This window comes from Procambarus clarkii, chromosome 24 (assembly GCF_040958095.1).
Source record: "Procambarus clarkii isolate CNS0578487 chromosome 24, FALCON_Pclarkii_2.0, whole genome shotgun sequence".
In the NCBI taxonomy this organism is placed as follows: Eukaryota; Metazoa; Arthropoda; class Malacostraca; order Decapoda; family Cambaridae; genus Procambarus; species Procambarus clarkii.
In genome coordinates, this window is record NC_091173.1 from 24,353,159 (window position 1) to 24,370,114 (window position 16,956).

At 42.8% G+C, this 16,956-nt stretch overlaps 1 protein-coding gene across 1 annotated transcript in view; it reads left to right on the forward strand.

The window, feature by feature from the left end:
* LOC138368222 (sacsin-like) overlaps positions 1-16,956 on the forward strand; it is a 214,582-nt gene that overhangs the window by 40,508 nt on the left and 157,118 nt on the right. Inside the window, exons 3-4 of the mRNA XM_069330755.1 lie at positions 4,009-4,168; positions 8,165-8,473. Of these exons, the coding sequence (XP_069186856.1) occupies positions 4,009-4,168; positions 8,165-8,473 (469 nt within the window). The remainder of the gene's footprint in view (positions 1-4,008; positions 4,169-8,164; positions 8,474-16,956) is intronic.

The window sequence follows — 16,956 nt, forward strand, 5'->3', positions numbered from 1 at the left end:
ATATCCCAAAAGGAATCCACAGGGAAATAGCAGTTAGGTTATATAGACTACGTCTAGGTTACAGATGCAACTGGGAGATTGGTGAACCCCGACAGAGAGAGTGCATCTTCTGCCAAACTGTCACAGAAAAGCCATTACATCACTGTCTTCTGGAATGTGAAGCAACCAATGACCTTAGAAGAGCATTAAGAGTTCCTGAATCATGCAGTGGCCACCCTGAAGCCATCAACACAGCCACTCTCCTGGTCAACAAAGGTGTCCAGCAGCTGGACACCCTCATAAAGACTGTGAAGCAGTATCCTCCCCCACGATAACAGCTTGATGGTTAAAATGCAACCTCAGAATACTGAGAAAAAAAAATTGTACCACTTACGGGCTATTCATGCCCGTGCCACCTCTTGGGTGGCTTAATCTTTATCAATCAATCACCGGTGGATCGCTGAGCGACCTCAACATCATATCATTAACAATATCGAGGACGAAAATCCAAACCTGTCCGTATTCAACCTAGAGTTCTGCAACACCGACAAAACATCAATGAAGATTACGTTCACCATCATAGCTGCGGCCACCCAGGCTGCCACACAAGGATTCTTCTGCTTCGGCCTAAAAATACCACCCCACCAAATAAAAAAGGAACGATACCATGAGATCCAGCAGTGCTTTAAGTGCCACGAGTTCTCCCACCCGACCAACAAGTGTCAGCACCCTGTCCAGAAGTGTAGCCTGTGCGCACTGGACCATCACTACTCCATAGTGATGGAGTAGTGTAATAATTCCCCAAATTAGAAATTTTTCATATGAAGAAAGATTAACAAAGCTTAAGTTGCATTCACTGGAAAGGCGAAGAGTTAGGGGTGACATGATAGAGGTTTACAAGTGGGTGAATAGACTTAACAAAGGTGATTTTAATATGGTATTAAAAGTATCAACACAAGACAGAACACGAAACATTGGATATAAATTGGATAAGTTTAGATTTAGGAAAGACTTGAGTAAATACTGGTTCGGTAACAGGGTTGTTGATTTGTGGAACCAATTACCGCGTAACGTGGTGGAGGTGGGGTCCCTCGATTGTTTCAAGCGCGGTTTGGACAAGTATATGAGTGGGATTGGGTGGTTATAGATAGGAGCTGCCTCGTATGGGCCAATAGGCCTTCTGCAGTTACCTTTGTTCTTATGTTCTTATCCTACGCTGGACACGTTCAAGTGAATTTGTATCCATTCTATAGTACGGTGACCAAAACTGAACTGCATAATCTAAATGGGGCCTAACTAGATATAGCTGAAGAACCACACCAGGTGTCTTGTTACTAACGCTTCGATTAATAAATCCCAGTGTCCTATTCGCCTTATTACGAACATTCATGCATTGATCCTTTTGTTTTAAATTCTTACTAATCATAACTCCCAGATCCCTTTCGCAATCCGACTTTGCAATCTCAACACCATCTAGCTCGTATCTTGTAACTCCATCATCATTACCTAACCTCAGAACTTTACATTTATCAGCTCCTATCTATAACCATTTACCCAAGTCTTTCCTAAATCTAAACTTATCCAATTTATACCCATTGTTTCGTGTTCTGTATTGTGTTGATACATGTTATTGTTGTTTTAGATTTAGCTACTCAGAACGAAGTGTCCATGTAGCACGGGCTATAGTGAGCCCGTGCTAAACGAAACACGTGCAGAACACTAAACCCATTGTTTTGTGTTCCGTCTTGTGTTGATTTTTAATATCCCCTTTGTTATGTCCATTCACCCACTTGTAAACCTCTGTCATGTCACCCCTAACTCTTCGCCTTTCCAGTGAATGCAATTTAAGCTTTGTTAATCTCTCTTCATATGACAGGTTTCTAATTTGGGGAATTAACTTTGTCATCCTACGCTGGACACGTTCAAGTGAATTTATATCCATTTCATAGTATGGATATAATTATAATTTATAGTATGAATAAATCAATATAATTCATTCCTTTATTCTTAATTACATTATGAATCAGTTATTCACTCAATTAATATAACAGGTTCATAACACATTCATCAACATAGACCCCAACCCACACACTCTAAATAATGTTTAAAATAACGAATGGAAAAAGTCTACTCATGGATGTCAACCAACAAACTCACACTAAACATAAGAAAGATCTTCTACGTCTTATTTAGAAGCAAATCAAAGGCAATTCAGCTTCAGATAGACAATGTTAACATCAGCAATAAAAATGATGGAAAGTTCCTTGGCCTATACCTTGACAAGAGACTCAACTTCAGCACCCACATTCAACACATAACCAAAAAGTCTCAAAAACGGTCCGTATGCTTTTCAAAATCAGATATTATGTTCCAATCTCTGCTCTCCTCTCATACTATGCGCTAATCTATCCCTATCTTACATACTGCATCTGTGCATGGGGGTTCAATCACTGCAAACTACCTCAAGCCCATCAGAACAATTACAAACTGTTTTCAGAAAACACACAGCCCCCTCTGTTTAAATCCCTAAACATGCTAAACATAAACTCACTCCACGCATTCTCTTGTGACATTTACACGTACAAAACCTTGTTCCTAAATGCTAATCCTGATCTGAGACAGATGTAATCTCTTCCTTGACAGATGTAATAGAACCTATAATCACCACACCAGAAATAAATATCTCTTTGATATCCCCCAAGAGTGAAAATAAATTTGTGCAAACACTCTATGCAAATAAAGAGATCTAGTCTATGGACCTCACTCCCTAACCAAAAAAGCTGTCCAACCTATGCCTTATTCAAAAATAAAACCAAAATGTACCTAATTTCATCCTCATAATTTTGGGCTTCAAACTCTCGCTGTATCATGTGCTACCCACTCCCCAAATGTGCGCCTAAGGCATGCAACTTCACCATTGCAGTCACTGCTATCAACTTATATCCTGGTTGTTATGTTGGACGCATATCTTACTACAATGTACCTATTAACAATCCTCAAATTTTGCTACAATGTACCTATTAATTTTCCTCAAATTTTCTTACAATGTACCTGTTAATATTCTTAAAAATTTGCTACAAATCACCTACTTAAAATTATCTGTAAGATTAAGGACCTGTCCGAAACGCTATGTGTGTTAGTGGCTTTACAAGAGTAAAAACATCAATGCTATGTACTCTCATAAACTCAATGTACCTTCTTGTATATATATATAATTAAATAAATAAATAACTAAATAAATAAGTTTGTTAGCTGTTAGCCAAAGATAGACTTTTATGGGTTCAGTATTCACTATGCCATTCACAGTAAGAGGGTGGAACTGGAGAAAATGAAGGTAGTGTAATCAGCAGACAGAGTTGGCTTGTGGTGTTGAGAGGCATTAGGAAGGTTATTGATGTAAATGAGAAAGAGGAGAGGACCAGGTACACTGCCCTGTGGAACACCAATGTTAGTTAGTACGGTGGGAGAAGACGCGTCAGTCACAGAGACATACTGGAACCTGTCACTAAGGTAAGACTATATGGACTATGGTGACTAGGGCGTCACCTCTGACTCCACGGTGTTCCAGTGTAATAAAAAGGTTATTGTGGTTAGCGGTGTCAGAAGCCTTCCGAAAATCAACAAATAAACCTACAGGGTTTATTTGCTGACGAACTTTCGTCAAGCGCTGCATGTACTAAGTTAATCATACTAAACAGTGCATCTTTGTTGCTTTTATGGGAGTCTAAACCAATTTTGGCAAGTGCTAAGTATATTATAATTTGCTAGATAGGAGAAGAGCTTTATAGGAATAGAGCTAGATAGAAGAAGAGCTTTATAGGAGTAGAGTTAGATAGGAGAAGAGCTTTATAGGAGTAGAGTTAGATAGGAGTAGGGATAACTTCCATTTTTTTAGAAAAATCAGGGAAGGTTCAGAGTTCAACTGGTTTGCTGTAGAGCAATGTAATGGCCGGAGTCAAACCTCTTGAGGCTTTTATGTGGTTTACCATTATGGTTTACACTATATTCATTGTATTCTCATTTGAACAGGTAGAAGGCTGTATGATGAGGCCAGAGGAAGTTCTAACATACGAGTGCCTTACCTCCTGTCCACCGCATGTCTACACCACTGTCAAAGACTTCCTCATAGAGCAAAAATTACCTCTTGCTTCTGTGCCTAGAACTATCCTCACCTCACTTGATTCAGTTGGTAAGTTCCCCAATTATATTTTTATATGTTAATTTTAGATAAAAAATTATGGTATCACACACTAATGGGCAGCAAACAGCTACAAATTAAAATACATGTATTTCTGGAGAATCTTAAATTTTAAGTCTTTAAAATCACAAATCATAAGTATCACTTTAGGATAAACAGAACTGTCCTTCAAAATAACACAACATGTTTAGTTTTAATGAGAGAATCCAAGGCTAATTAAGCTATAATATATATAACTATCTGTACCCGGCCACGCGTTGCTGTGGGTCAGCAACCTTCCCTGTGCCCCAGTCCTCCCCACTATTCCCACATCACCTCCCCCCCTCCCCTCGTCCTCCCAACCATTCTCCTCTTCCCCGTCCCCTCCTCCTCCCCACCATTCCACCATCTCTTTGCCCTCCCCACCATCTCCCACTCCCCCGTCCACTCGTCCACCCAACCATCCCCCCCCATTCCCCTTAGTCCTCCCCCACCATCTCCCACTCCCCTGTCCCCTTGTCCTCCCTACCATTCTCCATTCCAATGTCCCCACCATCCCCAACTCCCCCATCCCCCTCATCCTCCCCTCCCCCTGTCTCCTCATCCTCCCCACCATTCCCCACTCCCTCGCCCGATTCATTCCCAAATGATCTCATGTTCCCATCTGAAAATTGGAAACATAAAATTATCTGTATTCCCATCACTGAAATATAAGAAAAACAGTTAAAAAACGAAATGAAAAACAATGACAAATTATAAAAAAATAAACCACTCACAAAATGAGCGGTATGTGTTGGGATCGAACTGTCGACAACCCAACACATTTAATTTAGGTTTATTCTGAGTGTTTATCTTATGTTTCGTTGTACTATAACGGGGTACGTTAATCTGATCAGGTGTCAGCCTCAGCCGGACCTGTTGTCAGGTGCGACACACTTTGTGCTGAGGTCTGACCAAGGACAAGAAAATAAGATTGTATAAAAACTTCATTATGGATATATTCAGATATATCTCGATCCACATTTTATACAATATATTACATGTATATATATTAAGGCATTGTACACAAGTACAGTTATATATATATATATATATATATATATATAGACAGAGACTGCGACCATGAAATGGTCGTCTCTTGTCCGATTGTTCTTCCCACTTATAGATCATCCACTTGTCCGTAATTAGGACCACTATCCGGACACTGTGTGTTACCTCAGCGCCTCTAACTATCAATGACGGTGCCTTCCACCACCTCAGACACGTTTACCATGCCGCTAGGTCCTCACGTCCGTTTCCTTTGGTGAGGGTGGAGCATACTGGAACAGTTGGGTCAGGTGGTCAAACATCCGAAAGCGACGACAGTATGTTGACTGAATGGAGGGGAGTAGATGTCTGTTTTTCCACATGCTCCGGCCAGCACTCGTTACCTCGCCCGGTGGTTCTGATTGGCTAACAGAAATTCCCGCCACCGGACGAGTCATACCGTGCTGACAGTTAACGACCTCCATGATCGTTAACTTCGTTCTTCCTGTAATAATGAACGTATTTCTATTAAATAACCGTGCCTTTATGCGATGAAATAACACGATACGATATATCGTAACATATGGTAAACAACACAGCTCAATTCCAACACAATGTCACTCAAAATAATTAAATCAAAATGAAAATAAATCGAAATCTATTAAAATTCAATTTATCAATGAAATCGGAAACCTTAAAAATGGAATCGTAACATATTTAGTATAGCATATCTTGCTCTTACATGCAACAGATGGCGCTGTTTAAAAAAACTTGTTTTTTTACCTGTCACAGGTGTTGTATCAATATAGTAGGTATATTAAAACACGCACGTATTCGAATGGAACGTTGTGTCAAAATTTCAAAGCAATCGGGGAAGAACTTTCGGAGATTACAGCGTGTTGCTCCTAAGTCCAACAAATGGCGCTGTTTAAAAAAAACATGTTTTTTCCTGTCACAGGTTAATCATGTTTATAGTACTTATATGAAAACATGCGCCTATTCGAGTGCAAAGTTGTGTGAAATTTTCAAAGCAATCGATGATGAACTTTCGGAGATTAGCGATTTTGAACAAATGAACATTTACATTTTTATTTATATAGATTTCAGTTAGTAATTGATTGTATATTTGGACTTCGTTTAATTTCTCTTGAGCAGTTGACATCAATTATGTGCTGCTCATATGCAAGACAAAATATTTTCTCCTAATACTCATGAATTCTTTCACAGCTTCAGAGTTTGTCTAAATTCTTGTTTATTATTATTGGGAGCACAGCATAGAGACGACACATGAGTGGGCTGATGGAGCACAGCATAGAGACGACACATGAGTGGGCTGATGGAGCACAGCATAGAGACGACACATGAGTGGGCTGATGGAGCACAGCATAGAGACGACACATGAGTGGGCTGATGGAGCACAGCATAGAGACGACACATGAGTGGGCTGATGGAGCACAGCATAGAGACGACACATGAGTGGGCTGATGGAGCACAGCATAGAGACGACACATGAGTGGGCTGATGGAGCACAGCATAGAGACGACACATGAGTGGGCTGATGGAGCACAGCATAGAGACGACACATGAGTGGGCTGAGCACAGCATAGAGACGACACATAAGTGGGCTGAGCACAGCATAGAGACGACACATGAGTGGGCTGATGAATAAAAGGGGCACACGAGTAGGCTTGAATCTAAAGATTTCTTTAGATTCAATTTCTTCTTCAATTCATCAACTATATCTGATCTCATATGGTGTTAAGAGCTTCCCTATTAACTAATTTCTGTATTATCCATATTATTCCCAAAATGCTTTGCATATTTTGGGCAGACAATGCACTTGTCTTACCTATGAATCCTCCACTGTTGTATCTAATGTATGTTTGGACTTTTGCTTAAGTAAAGCATTATTATTTTATTATAAAGAGACACATGAGTAGGTTTGAAAATGAAGAGGGACATGAGTGAGTCTGTACATAAAGAGGGAAATGAGTGAGCCTTTAGATAAAAAGGAACATGAGTGAGCCTGTAGATAAAGAGGAACATGAGTGAGCCTGTACATAAAGAGGAACATGAGTGAGCCTGTACATAAAGAGGAACATGAGTGAGCCTGTACATAAAGAGGAACATGAGTGAGCCTGTACATAAAGAAGAACATGAGTGAGCCTGTACATAAAGAAGAACATGAGTGAGCCTGTACATAAAGAAGAACATGAGTGAGCCTGTACATAAAGAGGAACATGAGTGAGCCTGTACATAAAGAAGAACATGAGTGAGTCTGTACATAAAGAGGAACATGAGTGAGCCTGTACATAAAGAAGAACATGAGTGAGCCTGTACATAAAGAGGAACATGAGTGAGCCTGTACATAAAGAAGAACATGAGTGAGCCTGTACATAAAGAGGAACATGAGTGAGCCTGTACATAAAGAAGAACATGAGTGAGCCTGTACATAAAGAGGAACATGAGTGAGCCTGTACATAAAGAGGAACATGAGTGAGCCTGTACATAAAGAAGAACATGAGTGAGCCTGTACATAAAGAAGAACACGAGTGAGCCTGTACATAAAGAGGAACATGAGTGAGCCTGTACATAAAGAAGAACATGAGTGAGCCTGTACATAAAGAAGAACATGAGTGAGCCTGTACATAAAGATGACACATGGGTTAATATACTGACCCCCCCCCCTCCCCCAGGATGCATCCCACAACAAGCTGACTGACTCCTGAGTACCTACTTACTGGTAGGTGGACAGGGGCAAGAGGTGACAGGAATCGTGCACAACCACTTCTGTCTCACCTGGGATTCGAACCCGGAATTCTCGATTGTGAGTCGAGAGCGAACCCGACTGTACTTCCGGAACCATTAAATATATATTTATGGTGTTTCTTAATTTTGTTTATGTGGATAAATATGTACAAATAGTACATATAGACGTACATGTTCAATACAAATTTTTAAGTAAGTTTTTAATAATTTCAGAGTCTTCCCCGGCAACAGTGACTCCCCAAGTGTTGAGGAATAACCTGAGAACATTGAAGTCAATCAGAGGAAACTGGAATCGAGCTCACCTGCTGGAGTATGCCATCTCAGACGAGAATTATAGCGATCTTGAGGGAATTCCTCTCCTGCCCTTGAACAATGGGACTTGGGCAACATTCTCACGAACTGGTAGTTCAGTTTATGTCTGTGGAGAAAATGCTGAGGCTTTCTTAGGTTTGGAAGATCAGATCCTCAGCACACATCTTTCTACAGAAGTTGTCCAGTGTTTGCAGGAGATAGCACAGGCAGGTAAGTGCACCCACGAGTCTTAATGAAGAATCTCATTCTTCAGATTCTTAGTTGGGAGTATTTTCTTCTTGATATTCTCCTTAATCTGTTAAAAACTTGGAGGTATTTGAATTTGTACAACAGGTAGAGCAGTGACAGTTTTTGCTAGTGAGTCTGTCTTTTCATTACTATCTATGCCAATGTTACTTGGTATCCAATTTAGGGGGATTGACAGCCCTAGATTGTATGCTGCTTTTCTATATGTAGGATTTATGTGATGAGTTGTATATTATCTCTCTGCTGGCTTGATAACAATGCCTGGAGCGAAGATTTAGAGTCAGTATGAATGATGACATCATGTAAATTATTCTTAATTGTATAATTTATGGGTTCCTTCAGGGCATATAATTCTGTTTGCAATGTTGAGCACCCACTATTCATGCTCCAGTAAGTGATTGAGTGATCCAATTACAATTAAAGTGGAGGGGGGAAGACGTACCGTGGCGCTCCGTTAAAATCGTGACATTAACCGGGATTCTTAGGACTACTGCCATGGATTACTGATTACAGACATAACAAAGTGCATAGTGACCCGCTGGAAAATTGAAAATAGTCATTAACAATAGAACTTTGTGTTAAATAGAGAATAAACGGGAGACCACGTGTGAGCCAGTGAACGAGGCTTTGTGTACATGCGTGTATTAGGAAAAATAAAAAAATAGTGAACGGTGATTCGTGGAACAGTGATGTGGAACGGATATCACAACAACATATAAGTTGGAAGTGAAGGAAAATCGTGCATAGAATATTATAAATATAAAATACTAGAAATATAGAATAGTGGCAAGAGGCGGCATCGGTGGTTATAAATCGGGTAACTGGAAACTGGTGACATCAACCTGGGCCACAAGAGGTCACCTGTACTGACCGGGGGACCAGCCTCGCTACCTACGCTAAGTACCTGCCATAAAGTTTGAACAAAATAACATACATAATATTACAAATATACGGTATACATATAATATTATAAATATTAAACATATAAATATATATACATATAATTTTGTAAAGAGTTAAAAGGACTGACATCAACAAGTGATCCATACAGTGAACCTCAAATACAACAACGTGTCAACTGTACAGCCTCTGGGACCCTCACCCTCGACCGTGCGATAAGTACTGACCATACAGTAAAACCAATAAACATATATATTGTTACAAATATACAATATACATATACTATTATAAATATATAGATATATACAACAAAACAAGGCAAAATGGGAGTAAATAAACAAATTTGTGGCCACTGTAACAACTCCTTAAAGACGAAGGTAACGGGAATTGAATGTTATATCTGTAAGACTAGATTCCATTCGGCTTGTACAGGAGTGAGTAACACTACGGCACTGAGAGCTGGCCACTTGCTCTGGGTGTGCAAAAATGACCTGCCAGCTTGGAATATCCTAAAAAACCTTCTAGATAACATGACGCATGATCGGAAAACATCATTCATTGGAAGCCTACCAGCCATCCAGAAGGAGTGGGAAAGGAACAACAACAATTCTAATATACCAGAGGCGGAGGCTATAGTCAGGGATGAAACTGAGGCTGAAACTCAGGAAGTTGTAAACTCTGACTCAGTAGGCCAGGATGTAGATGACAGTAAACTAGAAAGTGTACCAGACAGCACTGACAGCTCGATAGGTACAGACACTACAACGGTCCCCGATAGAGCAATTCAGAACAGAAGGACAGACTTATGCAAATTTTATGCAAAGGGCATATGCAGACATAGATATGCTGGTAATAAGAAAGGATTAGAATGTAGTTACCAACATCCCAAAAAATGTTTAAATATGCTTAGGAAAGGTGAGTGTCGATTTGGATCAATATGTAGGTTTTTCCATCCTGACATGTGCCAAACCTCACTGGAGGACAGAAAATGCTATGACCTCAGCTGCCCACACTTTCACGTGAAAGGCACGGAACGCTACATAAAGAGTGGCAAGCAGGATAATGAATTTGGAGGAAACTCTATAAATTTTTTATACCAGACCGACAGAGAATTCAAAAGGAGCAGCATGGAGAGTGTATGGAACTGGATGCCAGATCCACTTGCATTCCAGTATTACAGATACAATTACCCACCGAAAGGAAACTACAACTACGACAGACAACTGCCCTACAACAATCAGTACTGGTCAGAACAAACTCATTATGTCCACGCATAATGGGCTTGCCGAAAAAGTCTCCCATTCAAACTATCACTAATAGAGTAACCTCATTCATCTTTGCCAACATACAAGGACTGAAAACAAGAACAAACAACAAAGTACAGTTCATAAATGGCCTCCTCACGGAGTCAAAAGCAGTATTTGGAGCTTTCACAGAAACCCATGCAGGGGAATTGTTGGACAGTGAGATCTGGATTCCAGGATATAACCTATACAGGTGTGATAGGAAAATTAGGTCACATGGATGAGTGGGTCTGTATATTAGGGAAGACCTTGTATGCTCGGAGCTCCTAAACGTTACAAATGAGGTGGTAGAGGTACTGGGATTAAAAAAAGAGAAAATAAATTTAGTGATTATTCTAATATACAAACCTCCAGATGCAACGGCTGAGGAATTTACAGAACAGATAAGCAAAATAGAGAACAGCCTTGATAATTTGGAGAACCCGATACCTGATATTATCTTCCTAGGTGACTTCAACTTGCCTAGTCTCAGGTGGAAAATAGCAAACAATAATATTATACCAGGAAATCTATCAGGACCTAACCAACCACAGATTAGAGAACTACTTAGATTCTGTGACAAATTTTCACTCAATCAGCAGATATCGGAGCCAACGAGAAATGAAAATATTCTAGATCTGGTCTTTACGAACAATGAAGACATTATCAGAGACATTACGATATCAGATACCACATACTCAGATCACAAGCTCATTGAAGTGCAAACGACCATCAATACTCAGAATAGACCTAAAACGTTGATAAAGCGAGAGGGGCTATTCGTTAAATTTAATTTTAATAATAAAAGGATAGACTGGGAGATAATAAACAGGGAACTTACAAACATTCCATGGGGAACTGTTCTAAGTAATACAAGTCCTACAGAAGGAATAGAAAAAGGGCTTGGGGAGTAGAAGAACTCCCAGAACCCCATCAACCAGGTATCAACCAGTAAGCTTCATGGTTGTTAGTGTAAACTGCTGCCCCAGCAGAACCTCTTGTTTGATCAACTGATCCGTCTGTGAAGATGTGAGTCGTTGCAGGTCTTGAGATAGTTTCCATTTGTTGTTCTTTGACTGATTTGACACGCTTTTGCAGAGGGAGGAGCGTGCCCTTTGATTTTCTTATCTACCAGGCAGCACAGTGTAGCTGGAGCATTGGCTAGCACGAAGGCTTTTTCTAGGTCAAGAAAAATAAGGATTCCTGGTTAGTCATTGATTTGATCCAGGAGGGAGGTAAGGCATTCTGTGGTTCCAACACCTTTTCTGTAACCAAACATATTTTGGTGCAGTGGATTTACTTTCGGGTCATTTCAATTAAGAGCTATTCTTTCAGCAGTTTTGGCCAGACAGCTTGTTAATGGGACGGGTCTTGAATTTCCTGGGTCTTTGGGTTTTGAGATGGGAACTATAATTACACTGTTCCAAGAGAGTGGTCAAGTTCTTGTCACCCAAACTCTGTTGATGAGATTCAAGAAGGCTTCTTCACCCTTTTCTCCTAGCTTGGCCAGCATGTTTTAAGTGATTTTGTCCTCGCCGGGAGCTGTATTCTAGTTTTTTTGTAGCACTTCTGATTGAGTTCTTTCAGATTGAAAGGTTGGTCTAGTTCGTCAGATAAGGCTAAATCATCGTTCATGTATTGCCATCATGCTGCTTGAAATCGTTGTTGGTGAGTCAAAGTTGCTTGAGGAAGTTGAGTGGAATTGGCTCTTGAAGCAAATAGATTTGCTAAACTTCCTGCTTCATGCTCTGAAGCAGATGATTCGCTATCGACTGCTTATATTACCAGTCCTACACCTCACCTGACCATCCTCTAGCAGGTTTGGGAAGAGATATTAACTCTACACATGCGAAGAGGAATTAACTCTACACATGATAAGACGTATTAACTATACATATGGGAAGAGGTAGTAACTCTACACATGGGAAGAGGTATTAACTCTACAATAGGGAAGAGGTATTAACTCTACACATGGAAAGAGGTATTAACTCTACACATGGAAAGAGGTATTAACTCTACACATGGGAAGAGGTATTATCTCTTCACATGGGAAGAGGTATTAACTTTATACTTGTGAAGAGATATTAACTCTACACTTGGGAAGACAGGGCAGTCTTAACCTCGTAGGCACCAGGGCAGTCTTAACCTCGTAGGCACCAGGGCAGTCTTAACCTCGTAGGCACCAGGGCAGTCTTAACACTGTAGGCACCAGGGCAGTCTTAACCTCGTAGGCACCAGGGCAGTCTTAACATTGTAGGCACCAGGGCAGTCTTAACATTGTAGGCACCAGGGCAGTCTTAACATTGTAGGCACCAGGGCAGTCTTAACACTGTAGGCACCAGGGCAGTCTTAACACTGTAGGAACCAGGGCAGTCTTAACCTCGTAGGCACAAGGGCAGTCTTAACATTGTAGGCACCAGGGCAGTCTTAACATTGTAGGCACCAGGGCAGTCTTAACATTGTAGGCACCAGGGCAGTCTTAACACTGTAGGCACCAGGGCAGTCTTAACACTGTAGGAACCAGGGCAGTCTTAACACTGTAGGCACCAGGGTAGTCTTTACACTGTAGGCACCAGGGCAGTCTTAACACTGTAGGCACCAGGGCAGTTTTAACACTGTAGGCACCAGGGCAGTCTTAACACTGTAGGCACCAGGGTAGTCTTAACACTGTAGGCACCAGGGTAGTCTTAACACTGTAGGCACCAGGGCAGTCTTACACCACTGTAGGCACCAGAGCCGTCTTAACACTGTAAGCACCAGGGCAGTTTTAACACCATTGTAGGCACCAAGCCAGTCTTATCACTGTAGGCACCAAGGCAATCTTAACACTGTAGGCACCAGGGCAGTTTTACACAGTAGGCACTAGGGCAGTCTTAACACCACTGTAGGAACCAGGGCATTCTTAACACTGTCGGCACCAGGGCAGTCTTAACACCACTGTAGGCACCAGGGCATTCTTAACACTGTCGGCACCAGGGCAGTCTTAACACCACTGTAGGCACCAGGGTAGTCTTAACACTGAAGGCACCAGGGTAGTCTTAACACTGTCGGCACCAGGCAGTCTTAACACTGTAGGCACCAGGGCAGTCTTAACACTGTAGGCACCAGGGCAGTCTTAACACTGTAGGCACCAGTGCAGTCTTAACACTGTAGGCACCAGGGCAGTCTTAACACTGTAGGCACCAGGGCAGTCTTAACACTGTAGGCACCAGGGCAATCTTAACACCACTGTAGACACCAGGGCCGTTTAATCACTGTAGGCACCAGGGAAGTCTTAACACTGTAGGCACCAGGGCAGTCTTAACACTCTAGGCACCAGTGCAGTCTTAACACTGTAGGCACCAGAGCAGTCTTAACACTGTAGGCACCAGCGCAGTCTTAACACCACTGTCGGCACCAGGGCAGTTTAATCACTGTAGACACCAGGGCAGTCTTAACACTGTAGGCACCAGGGCAGTCTTAACACTGTAGGCACCAGGGAAGTCTTAACACCACTGTAGGCACCAGGGCAGTCTTAACACTGTAGGCACCAGGGCAGTCTTAACACTGTAGGCACCAGAGCAGTCTTAACACTGTAGGCACCAGGGCAGTCTTAACACTGTAGGCACCAGAGCAGTCTTAACACTGTAGGCACCAGGGCAGTCTTAACACCACTGTAGGCACCAGGGCATTCTTAACACTGTCGGCACCAGGGCAGTCTTAACACCACTGTAGGCACCAGGGCATTCTTAACACTGTCGGCACCAGGGCAGTCTTAACACTGTAGGCACCAGAGCAGTCCTAACACTGTAGGCACCAGGGCAGTCTTAACACGGTAGGCATCAGTGCAGTATTAACACTGTAGGCACCAGACCAGACTTAACACTGTAGGCACCAGGGCAGTCTTAACACCACTGTAGGCACCAAAGCAGTTTTAATACTGTTGGCACCAGTGCAGTCTTAACACTGTAGGCACCAGGGCATTCTTAACAATGTCGGCACCAGGGCAGTCTTAACACTGTAAGCACCAGGGCAGTCGTAACACTGTCGGTACCAGGGCAGTTTTAATACTGTAGGCACCAGGACAGTCTTAACACTGTCGGCACCAGGGCAGTCTTAACACTGTAGGCACCAGGGCAGTCGTAACACTGTAGGCACCAGGGCAGTTTTAACACCACAGTAGGCACCAGTGCAGTCTTAACACTGTAGGCACCAGTGCAGTCTTAACACTGTAGGCACCAGTTCAGTCTTAACACCTTAGGCACAAGGGCAGTTTTAACACTGTAGGCACCAGTTCAGTCTTAACACCTTAGGCACAAGGGCAGTTTTAACACTGTAGGCACCAGGGCAGTTTTAACGCCACTGTAGGCACCAGGGCAGTGTTAACACTATAGGCACCAGGGCAGTCTTAACACTGTAGGCACCAGGGCAGTATTAACACTGTAGGCACCACGGCAGTATTACCACTGTAGGCACCAGGGCAGTTTTAACACCACTGTAGGCACCATGGCAGTTTTAACACCACTGTTGGCACAAGGGCAGTCTTAACAGTGTAGGCACCAGGGCAATCTTAACACTGCAGGCACCAGGACAGTTTTAACACCACTGTAGGCACCAGGGCAGTTTTAACCCCACTGTAGGCACCAGGGCAGTCTTAACACTGTAGGCACCAGGGCAGTCTAAAGACTGTAGGCACCAGGGCAGTTTTAACACTGTAGGCACCAAGGCAGTTTTAACACTGTAGGCACCAGGGCAGGTTTAACACTGTAGGCACCAGGGCAGTCTTAACCCTGTAGGCCTCAGGGTGTCTTAACACTGTAGGCACCGGGGCAGTCTTAACACTGTAAGCACCAAGGCAGTCTTAACACTGAAGGCACCAGTGTAGTCTTAACACTGTAGGCACCAGTGCAGTCTTAACACTGTAGGCACCAGTGCAGTTTTAACACTGTAGGCACCAGGGCAGTTTTAACACTATAGGCACCAGGGCAGTTTTAACACCACTGTAGGCACCAGGGCATTCTTAACACTGTAGGCACCAGTGCAGTTTTAACACTGAAGGCACCACGGCAGTCTTAACACTGTAGGCACCAAGGCAGTTTTAACACTGTAGGCACAAAGGTAGTCTTAACATCATTGTAGGCACCAGGGCAGTCTTAAGACTGTAGGCACCAGGGCAGTCTTAACACTGTAGGCACCAGTGCAGTCTTAAAACTGTAGGCACCAGTACAGTCTTAACACTGTAGGCACCAGGGAAGTCTTAACACTGTAGGCACCAGAGCAGTCTTAACACTGTAGGCACCAGGGCAGTTTAATCACTGTAGGCACCAGGGAAGTCTTAACACTGTAGGCACCAGGGAAGTCTTAACACTGTAGGCAACAGGGCAGTCTTAACACTGTAGGCACCAATGCAGTCTTAACACTGTAGTGTACCAGGGCAGTCTTAACACTACTGTAGGCACCAGGGCAGTCTTAACACTATAGACACCAGGGCAGTTTAATCACTGTAGGCACCAGGGAAGTCTTAACACTGTAGGCACCAGGGCAGTCTTAACACTGTAGGCACCAGTGCAGTCTTAACACTCTAGGCACCAGTGCAATCTTAACACTGTAGGCACCAGAGCAGTCTTAACACTGTAGGCACCAGGGCAGTCTTAACACCACTGTCGGCACCAGGGCAGTTTAATCACTGTAGGCACCAGGGCAGTCTTAACACTATTGACACCAGGGCAGTTTAATCACTGTAGGCACCAATGCAGTCTTAACACTGTAGGCACCAGGGCAGTCTTAACACCACTGTAGGTACCAGGGCAGTCTTAACACTGTACGCACCAATGCAGTCTTAACACTGTAGGCACCAGGGCAGTCTTAACACCACTGTAGGCACCAGGGCAGTCTTAACACTGTAGGCCCCAGGGCAGTCTTAACACTGTAGGCACTAGAGCAGTCTTAACACTGTAGGCACCAGGGCAGTCTTAACACCACTGTAGGCACCAGGGCATTCTTAACACTGTCGGCACCAGGGCAGTCTTAACACTGTAGGCACCAGAGCAGTCTTAACACTGTAGGCACCAGGGCAGTCTTAACACGGTAGGCATCAGTGCAGTATTAACACTGTAGGCACCAGGCCAGTCTAAACACTGTAAGCACCAGGGCCGTCATAACACAGTAGGCACCAAAGCAGTTTTAATACTGTTGGCACCAGTGCAGTCTTAACACTGTAGGCACCAGGGCATTCTTAACACTGTCGACACCAGGGCAGTCTTAACACTGTAAGCACCAGGGCAG